The sequence below is a fragment of the Schistocerca nitens genome, chromosome 10 (assembly GCF_023898315.1).
Source record: "Schistocerca nitens isolate TAMUIC-IGC-003100 chromosome 10, iqSchNite1.1, whole genome shotgun sequence".
Taxonomy (NCBI): Eukaryota; Metazoa; Arthropoda; class Insecta; order Orthoptera; family Acrididae; genus Schistocerca; species Schistocerca nitens.
In genome coordinates this window covers 111,842,256-111,853,033 of record NC_064623.1, presented here as the reverse complement: position 1 = coordinate 111,853,033, position 10,778 = coordinate 111,842,256, and the positions used below count along the sequence as shown (strand labels likewise).

General features: G+C 44.1%; 1 protein-coding gene across 1 annotated transcript in view; it reads right to left on the bottom strand.

The window, feature by feature from the left end:
• Positions 1 to 1,475: 1,475 nt before the first annotated feature.
• Positions 1,476 to 10,778, bottom strand: part of LOC126210215 (general odorant-binding protein 72-like) — an 87,320-nt gene continuing 78,017 nt past the window's right edge. Inside the window, exon 7 of the mRNA XM_049939399.1 lies at positions 1,476 to 1,743. Within this exon, the coding sequence (XP_049795356.1) occupies positions 1,726 to 1,743 (18 nt within the window). The 3' untranslated portion in view covers positions 1,476 to 1,725. The remainder of the gene's footprint in view (positions 1,744 to 10,778) is intronic.

Genomic DNA, 10,778 nt, shown 5'->3' with positions numbered 1-10,778 from the left:
AATGTAGCTATTATAACTTTTCAGTCCCTGAATATAGATATTAAGATTATTTGTAAAAATACTGTCTTATAAAGTATGTTGTTAATTTTCTTTTTAAGTGATTGGAATTTCCAATTTCTTGATTTATATTGGATGAGAACTTGTTGAATATCTCCCTAGCAGGGCATATAACTCCAGTGTAAACCCTAAACTAAGAGGCGAAATCTACATCAAAATTAACCCTAAACAAGGAGGCAACATCTACATCAAAATTATTTTTGTGTCTTGTAATAGCGTGTGATGAAAAGTAATGCCTCTGAATGTTTTAAGATTTTTAATATACAACAGATGTTAGTAACATTAAACATCTTTATTCTTCATGTCTACATATTTGCAGCCTTCTGAGACTAAAGGGCTCCAAATTGCAGAATGTTTGTGCATGAGAAACAGCGTGCTGTAATCGAGCTTTGGATCTGAAGGCTTCGTCCACATGTGGCGACCCTTTCCTTTAACATGACAATGCCAGACCACACACAAGCGCTGCAACGTTTGCAGCAATCTGACTCTTGGGTTTGCTGTCATCAGTCATCCTCCATACAGCCTCAACTTGGCCCCATTCACTTTTCATCTGTTTCCAAAACTTAAAAAGTCGCCTTCAAGGAATTCACTTCGATAGTGATGAAGCGGTGCATGCAGAGGAGTTATAATGACCCTTGAAACAAAACCAAACGTTCTACAGTGATGGTATCAACAAACTGGCCTCACATTGGGAGAAATGTGTTTGTCTCTAGGGTGACTATATTGAGAAATAAATATGTAGGTATGAAGAGTAAAGATGTACAATGCTAATAAAATCTGTTTTATTTAAAACGGTTTAAGAGTTTTCACACAAAATATTGAGAGGTGTGTCCATATATTTATCATCTTGTATTGCTGCTTGATCTACTTCCATATGTTCCTTCAGAAAGTACAACTATTTTGTCTTTCTATCAGTTTCCAATTACTTTTAGTCAAGACTCTGTAAGAGCTTCTTTAGCTAACATGTGGCCATAGGCAGTATACTGCAGTTAATTTTGTTTATTGCTTCATTCTTGCATAACTCACAGCCTTGGATCTCTGCAGATTATCCTTCAGCCTTTATGTTCCATATATATTATGTGAATGAGCAAATGAAAGACTGAGTGGGTGGTCCCATTCAGTATGTGATTTAATACTTATCCTTAACTCAAAGTTCTTTTGTGTGCCCACAACAGTTCTACTACACTGCTGGAGATAAACACATATTTGATTATCTTACACAATGCTATCTGCTAGAACAAAGCGTACTCATTTTCAAACTGACTATGCTTGTTTACAACTTTCCCCAGAACACCCTCTTTGTGCTTCAATAAAATAACATTTGCTGTATTACATTGCTAGTTCAATACAATATAAAACATGGAGAATTTATAATAGTAAAATTCTGTCCATTATACCATTTAGAAAAAAAACAGTAATTAATTTAATGGAGTCAGCTCTTTATTTTTTATGTTTTCATGTGGTCGTCACAGATTTGGCATGCATAACATATTTACATATATATTAATGTTGGTATATTGTTCACTTTTGGAATTACCATCAGGTGATCATTGTGACTCATGCTACATGAAAGATAGAAAATACTGTCTCAGTCTGCTGGTGTAATTAATGCTGCTACTTCACTGGAATGAAAGATGAAACCTTGTGATGCTTGGCAGGTAGTGCACATCATGGGAACAAGAAAATCTAGAAAAGAAAAAGAAAAAAGTACCATTAGTAAAACCTTCTTGTAAGAACTGAAATGTTCAGTGTGTAGAACAAAACAAGAAATAGAATAATTTAATTAGAAAATATTAGACTTAAAAAAGATGTTTAGCATGAGCTTAAGTGTTCTAAATATTGTTCCTCCTTTTCTTTTATTTTGCTCATTCCTTGACATACAAACTTTATTTTATATGGTAAGGTTTTCAGGGTATATAGTCAGTAGATTTTTGAGAGTCCAACCAAGCTGACAGTTTTGTCTTTATGTACAGTATTTTGATGACTGATTTGTTTGTCCATCTGATTACAGACTGCATCAAGAACAACTAAGATCCTTATTTACAATAGCTGAGAAGACTGGTTTGGCCACTCATCAAAAATTGTACACAAAAATTGAAATTATCAACTCACCTGGGAAATTAAAAATACACTGTCACTTATCTAATGTTAAGTATTATGGAACCAACTACAGTCTAAAGCTCAGAAGGAAATTAAAAATAAACTGTCACTTATCAATGTTAAGTATTATGGAACCAACTACAGTCTAATTCTCAGTAGGAAATAGTATGCACTTAAATCAAAATGGAAAGAAAATCAATCAATTCTTGTATTACTAGTTTAGAGATGCAATTAGTCGATGACTATCAATGAAAAAGTGAAGTGCAGAGTATCTTTATTTTCTGAACTCATGTTTGCATTGTGTACTTGTGGTTTCCACCAGTGCATTACATGTTCCATTTGGCAAGAATCTTATTGCAGAGTTGCACATACTTAATTGGTGATTTAATAAAGTGTGTGGTTTTAATATCACTCGTAGTTTACTGTGGATCGAAGTACCCACAAGCAGTGGCTTCGAAGAAGGCGATGGATGATCAGAAACACATTACACAAAAGGAACATATGGTGACCTTATTAGTTAATGGCAAGCCTACAAAAGTTTCCATCCGGTCTATCTGCTCCAGGAGAATGACACTGATAGTTAGGCTCTCTATTGTCACCTGATGCCTATGTGGTATCATGTAGCAGTGCACATGCCTATGCTGTTCACCAGACCAGTCTCTACATCCAGTGCCTACATCAACTGATGCAGTTGCTGATGAGACTACGCCATCGACTGATGAGTCTCCATGGAGCACTCACCCAGTTTCTCCTGTTGTATGTCCAGTCTGCAAGAGGGCTGGCAGGATTGTATGGCACAAATCTCTCTTCGTCCCAGAAACTCCACTCTATGAGGGGGAGGGAGGGGGGCGGGGGGGGGGGGGGGCTGTGCGAGGACACAATTAGTCAAAGACTGAGAAGTGAAGTGCAGAGTATTTTTATGTACTGAACTCATATTTGCTTTGTCGCGTTTTCCCTGCCAGTGCATTGCATGTTTTCGTTTAGTGAGTACCATCTTTGTAGTGTTACATGTATTCAACAGGCAGTTTAATAAAGTGTATGATTTTAATATTGTTTATGTTTGTTGTGGATTATGTTTCTGATGATCACGGCACATGCAGTTTGGAAAAAAGTGCACTGAAGCAAGATGTTGTTGTCCTGAAGATTTTTAATCTCCATCCTTTGATCTTTATATACTTAGTGAAGTATGCTACAGAACAATGAAGGATAATGGCAGAGTAGACTGTACAGTAAACTTCACCAAAACATGACAGCCTAACTGTTTATAAATAACAATCATGAAAAATGTCGTTCCTGGGATCTGCCACAGTGCTGCAAATTGTCCAAGTAAATTGGCTACCCACAGGCTAGAAAATAATGGAATGCAAGACACAATGGCAAATTTTTTCCATTTGATTTACAATTATCTTAAATTAACTGTTGATTCTTATTTTTTCACATTTGTTGGCTTCTTATTCTGCAAACAGTCTTTCATCGCATCAAGATTCTCCCATTTTTTGTTCATTAGACAACTTTATTCTTACACTGCTACAGCTGAAGTCACTAATGCAAGGAGTAGTCATAAGGTTTTAATTTTCACCTCAATGAAGAAACACACGTTGTGACTATATAATTTGCTTCCAGAATGAGATTTTCACTCTGCAGCGGAGTGTGCGCTGATGTGAAACTTCCTGGCAGATTAAAACTGTGCGCCCGACCGAGACTTGAACTCGGGACCTTTGCCTTTCGTGGGCAAGTGCTCTACCATCTGAGCTACCGAAGCACGACTCATGCACGGTACTCACAGCTTTACTTCTGCCAGTATCTCGTCTCCTACCTTCCAAACTTTACAGAAGCTCTCCTGCAAACCTAGCAGAACTAGCACTCCTGAAGGAGAGCTTCTGTAAAGTTTGGAGGGTAGGAGACGAGATACTGGCAGAAGTAAAGCTGTGAGTACTGTGCGTGAGTCATGCTTCGGTTGCTCAGATGGTAGAGTACTTGCCCGCGAAAGGCAAAGGTCCCAAGTTTGAGTCTCGGTTGGGCACACAGTTTTAATCTGCCAGGAAGTTTCATATAATTTGCTGATGGTGTTAATCCTCTGCATATCTACCATGTATTGTGACACATTCTTACCAATTGTGGATCGCTTTGTGGGCACTTTGGTTGTGGAAGTAAGGGTGAGGAGAGGCACTAATTGACAGTGCAGAGAAATTACATATGTGACTGTGTCTTGTGCAGAATGAACTGACATGTTGTCGTGGAGCAAATACCTGTCATGCCCACCTACAAACTTGTCATGCTGTTTGGTGTTATGTTTGTTTGACAGTTTTCCTCTTATGACTGTACTATCTTAGGACCACATCTTGGTAGTCCCAGAAGACACTCAGTGTACCCTGCCTGGTCACAATCAGGTCCTCACCTTTTTCAGCAGAGGGGAATCCACATATTTCCACTGCTTGCTTTGCTTCTTTGTTTTGCATTAAACTAATACATCCAGCACTTGTCCATGGTGATTAGGTGGCTAAAGCAATCATCTTGATTGGCCTAACACAGCTTCAACATTTCTGTTGCTACCCTGTTCCATCGAGGTTTTTGAATGTGCATGAGAAGTTGCAGAACCCGATGAGGGGCAAGCTTCCTCTTGTTCAAAATATCCTATGAGATTTTGAAAACTGATCTGTGGCTAAATTTCACGTTTTTCACTGTGAGCTGGATTATGATGTGCTGTGATGTATCGTTCGTGATTACTAGACTTTGCACATATGCCCAGCATTAAATCCCAAACTTCTGGTGTCTCAGGGAGTGAGGACTCAAGCACAGTCTATAGTGAACCTTCTTTTGATGTGTATGATGAGCTTGGTGCATCCCTCCCCTGCCTTTCACACTTGGTGCCCATCTCTTTGATTATCATCAACAAGAGAAGACAGTTTGTAGGTTGTCTACCATGCACTATTTGGGTCTGCCATGAGATATGAACTGATCTTACAGGGAAATATTTCAGAGTACTATGAAAGTTTTATATTAGAGAAATAAGCTATGCAAAGAATGCCATCTAAGAAGGAAGATGAAAACTGTAAACTGCTGTTCCAGTTGTTCAATATCCTACAACTGCCATGCATTTATATAATGAAACACATTAATTATACAAAAAGCAGTTAGAATGCCTACACAAAAATATCTAATTCTCCTCCCCCCTGAAACTATAAATAAAATGCAATTACAAGTTATAACATATAACTCAAAAGTACAGGGCTATTACAAATGATTGAAGCGATTTCATAAATTCACTGTAGCTCCATTCATTGACATATGGTCACGACACACTACAGATACGTAGAAAAACTCATAAAGTTTTGTTCGGCTGAAGCCGCACTTCAGGTTTCTGCTGCCAGAGTGCTCGAGAGCGCAGTGAGACAAAATGGCGACAGGAGCCGAGAAAGCGTATGTAGTGCTTGAAATGCACTCACATCAGTCAGTCATAACAGTGCAACGACACTTCAAGACGAAGTTCAACAAAGATCCACCAACTGCTAACTCCATTCGGCGATGGTATGCGCAGTTTAAAGCTTCTGGATGCCTCTGTAAGGGGAAATAAATGGGTCGGCCTGCATTGAGCGAAGAAACAGTTGAACACGTGCGGGCAAGTTTCACGCGTAGCCCGCGGAAGTCGACGAATAAAGCAAGCAGGGAGCTATACGTACCACAGCCGACAGTTTGGAAAGTCTTACGGAAAAGGCTAAAGCAGAAACCTTACCGTTTACAATTGCTACAAGACCTGACACCCGATGACAAAGTTCCGGCGCGGTTGCAACAGCTCATGGAAGAGGATGTGTTCAGTGCGAAACTTGTTTTCAGTGATGAAGCAACATTTTTTCTTAATGGTGAAGTGAACAGACACAATGTGCGAATCTGGGCGGTAGAGAATCCTCACGCATTCGTGCAGCAAATTCGCAATTCACCAAAAGTTAACGTGTTTTGTGCAATCTCACGGTTTAAAGTTTACGGCCCCTTTTTCTTCTGTGAAAAAAACGTTACAGGACACATGTATCTGGACATGCCGGAAAACTGGCTCATGTCACAACTGGAGACCAACAGCGCCGACTTCATCTTTCAACAGGATGGTGCTCCACCGCACTTCCATCATGATGTTCGGCATTTCTTAAACAGGAGATTGGAAAACCGATGGATCGGTCGTGGTGGAGATCATGATCAGCAATTCATGTCATGGCCTCCACGCTCTCCTGACTTAACCCCATGCGATTTCTTTCTGTGGGGTTATGTGAAAGATTCAGTGTTTAAACCACCTCTACCAAGAAACGTGCCAGAACTGCGAGCTCGCATCAACAATGCTTTCGAACTCATTGATGGGGACATGCTGCGCCAAGTGTGGAAGGAACTTGATTATCGGCTTGATGTCTGCCGAATCTGTTGTGTCGATTCCCTAAGGTCTCGACACAATGAGTGGCTAGGTGCACGCGAAACTAACGCAGACGGGCGTAAATTCTGAAACAGGAGACTGGATGAAAACTATAAAGAAAAGAAGAGAGATTTTAATATACTTAACTTTAATGTAGTCTTGTTCTTGTTGAAATACATCTCTTGCATAGTAGTAAGCAATTAGCAATGATACACATGGCGCCTTGCTAGGTAGTAGCGATGGACTAGCTGAAGGCTATTTAATCTGTCTCTCGGCAAATGAGAGGAATACTTGGTAGGTCTAGTCGCAAGCTATGTCGTCCGTACAACTGGGGCGAGGTCATGTCCGTGTCTTGTGACCTGCCCTGTGGTGGCGCTACGTTTGCGAATACACAGTGGCGACACGCGGGTCCGACATGTACTACAGGACCGCGGCCGATTTAAGTTACCACCTAGCAAGTGTGGTGTCTAGCGGTGACACCACATTCCTCCCCCGCAAATCGGCGAACGGTCGTGAGATAAGGCTTCCGCCCGCCGTGGGGAGGACCCCATGTTGACGTATGCGATGAGGTGGGGAGCCTAACAACAGGCGAGGCTGTGCCACCCGCACCCGGCCATTCGGTCCGAGGGGAGCTAGGAAACGCCTGCAAACCTAGTCCAGGGTGCACGTCAACATGAGGTGTTTGCGCACGGAATGATATAAGAGGAGCCGCGGGGTCGACCTCCATGTGGTCGGAGCACCCGACGGGCGAAGACGACATCCGGTCCGGAGCGGGCAAGAGGTCCATGGCGGAGGACGGCTGGTCACGGGAAGCAAGCGGCGGCGCGTGACCCAGGGAGGCGCGAGGCGGCTGCAGCGAAGCGTCCGCTGCTGGCGGCGCCGGCGGCGGCTGCGGCGGCGCGACGCCATGAGGCAAAATGGAAGGCATCGTCGGTAACACCTGGGGATGAGGCGAGCCAGTAGATGGGTCCCCAGGGCGCTGACCTGACGGCTCCGTCGCTGAAAGCAGACGGGGAGCGGCAGAACCCAGGCGACGACAGAGGCGCAGCTGATTGAGATGCCGACGCACCTCACCAGAGGCCCCCAAAACCAAATACATCGCGCGGCCGAGGCAGCGAAGAATGCGCCCTGCGAGCCAACGCTGTGAACCGCGATAGTTGCGATAATAGACAACGTCGCCAGGAGCAAAAGCAGGAGTCGGCCGCTGCACAGGAACCTGATGTGGCGGATGCAGCAAAGACATCAGAGTTCGATGAGTGCGACCATGGAGCAACTCAGCCGGCGAGCGACCATCGCGGGGCTGAGAGCGATATGAGGACAAAAAGAGCAACAAAGCGTCCTCCCGAGAATGCGACTCTTTCAACTTCAACATCTGCGACTTGAAAGTCCGGACCAATCGTTCAGCGGCACCGTTTGACTGAGGCGAAAACGGCGCGGATGTCAGATGTTGAATACCATTGGCCTTGCAGAACGACTGAAATTCTGCGGACATGAATTGTGGGCCATTGTCGGAAACAATAGTCTGCGGAAGACCTTCAAGGCAAAAGATAGCAGACAAGGCTTGGATGGTGGCAGAAGACGTCGTGGAAGACATCCGGACAACAAAAGGAAAATTACTGAAAGCATCGACCACAACCAACCATCGAGCATTCCAGAACGGACCAGCAAAATCGATGTGCAAGCGTTGCCAAGGGGAAGTGGCTTTCGGCCATGCAAAGAATTTCCGCGGCGGTGCGGATTGTTGTTCGGCACACGCCACGCAAGAGGAGCACATATTCGCAATCGCAGCATCGATTCCGAACCAAGTACAGTGCTGTCGAGCAAGTTGTTTCGTTCGCACTATACCCCAATGTCCTTGGTGAAGAAGCCGTAAGACAGAGGACTGTAACGAACGTGGGACTACGACTCTGGATTGATCATTATCGGAACGCAACAACAAAACACCACGTCGTACAAAAAGTCTCTCCTTGTGAGCAAAAAAACGGCGAACCAAAGGATCCTCGATCCGTGACTTTGACAAGGGCCATTGCGTAGCAACAAAACGCAAAACGGGAGCAAGGACAGGGTCAGCAGCTGTGGCAGTAGCTACACGACGAAAATCAATCGGAAACGATGCGACCACGTCATCGGTTTCCGAATCAATGAACATGCAAGCAAGTTCGGAAGAATCGAATGCTTTATCCTCAGCAACAGGCAAACGGGACAACGCATCAGCGTTTCCGTGCTTAGCAGTGGACCGATACAAGATATCGTAGCGGTACTGCGAGAGAAAAAGTGACCAGCGAATGAATTTCTGCGCTGTACGTGGAGGTACAGGCTTGTTCGGATGAAAAAGCGATGTCAAAGGTTTGTGGTCCGTGATGATGGTAAAGTGACGACCATACAAGAAATCATGGAACTTTGTTACACCAAACACGAGAGCCAAAGCTTCCTTCTCTATTTGTGAATAATTTCTTTGCGCAGACGAGAGCAATTTGGACGCAAAGGCAATAGGGCGATCATGCGAGCCATCCTTGTGCGCAAGCACAGCACCGATCCCGAAATCCGATGCATCTACCATCAACAAAAGGGGTTTTCGGGGATCGAATGGCGTAAGGCAAGTATTTGAAAGTAACGCCGATTTCAACTGGCGAAAGGCGCGTTCGCATTCCGTTGTCCAGACGAACGGAACACCTTTACGGCGTAAGCGATGAAGCGGAGCTGAAATGGAAGAAGCATTGCGCACAAATCGGTGATAATAATTTACCTTACCCAGCACACTCTGTAGCTGTTTTAAGTTCTGCGGTGACGGCAAGTCCTGAATGGCACGAAGGTGCTCTGGACTCGGATGTATACCTTGGGCGTTAAGGACATGGCCCAGGTACGGTAAGTCCCGAGCAAAGAACACACATTTGTCCTTCCTCAAGCGAAGACCATTTTGTCGCAATACCTGAAATAATGTTCGGAGATTTTGCAAATGTTCTGCTTCTGTCTTTCCTGAGATTACAATATCGTCCAGATAGTTCGCAGCAGTAGGGACCGACGCACAAACAGTTTGTAAATATTGCTGAAATAAAGCAGGGGCGGATGCACACCCGAATGGCAGTCTTTTGAAGCGATACAAGCCAAGATGCGTGTTGACCACTAAGACGCGCTGGGATTCTTCGTCCACAGGTAGTTGCAAGTACGCATCTGCTAGGTCCAATTTTGAAAAATATTTTCCCGGGCACAGTTTGTCAAAAAGATCTTCCGGGCGGGGCAAAGGAAAAGTAGCAGTCACAAGTTGTGGATTCACAGTTGCCTTGAAGTCCACGCAAAGTCTCAATTTTCCGGAAGGTTTGGGCAAAATTACTAAGGGCGAGGCCCAGAGAGAAGCCTGCACTCGTTCAATGACACCTTGAGATTCTAATTCGGCTAATGTCCGGGCGACCTCATCACGCAATGCGTGGGGAACATTGCGCGCTCTGAAAAATTTCGGTTGCGCGTTGTCTGTCAGTTCCAAATGCGCTTCATAGTTCTTAGCGCAACCAAGGCCCGGTGCAAAAATGTCTGCAAATTCTTCACAAAGACTAGAAACACTGGCGGAAGGCACAGTCTGATTCACTGATAGGACCTGATTCACTATAGACAAATTAAACAATTGAAACAAATCTAAACCAAACAAGTTCACTGCACTAGAGGAACGAAGAACATAAAATGACACAAGTTTTGTCTGTCCCTTGTATGTTGCAAGAAGGCCGCACTGTCCTAACACAGGTATATGCTGTCCTGAGTAACTAGTTAACGTAACATTTGCGGCACGCAATGGCGGGGCGCCCAGTTGTTTGTACGTGTCGTGATTGAGCAATGAAACTGCAGCTCCGGTATCGAGCTGGAATGGTATCACTTTTCCTGCAAAGTCTAAGTCCACAAAAAGTTTATTGTCTTGTTGACGACAAGAGCGACTGTCTCGTGCAATTTGAACTGATACAGGTCCAGAAGCACGTGCAACTTTACGGGCTTTCCGGCGACGTCGACGCACACGTTGGGTGGGACGAACACAGTCACTGTTAGCTAAAGTGTCACTGGACGGGTGGGAATGAACTACATGGATGTCCATGGGCGAAGGTCCACGAGCCTGATTGTCCTGGGTTCGATTCCGGCGCGAAGCAAAGGGCCTGGAATTTGTGTGATTGTCTGATCTTAACTTTTTCCGGCAAACACTTTGTACATGTCCTTTCTTGTGACAGTAAAAGCAAATAGCTTG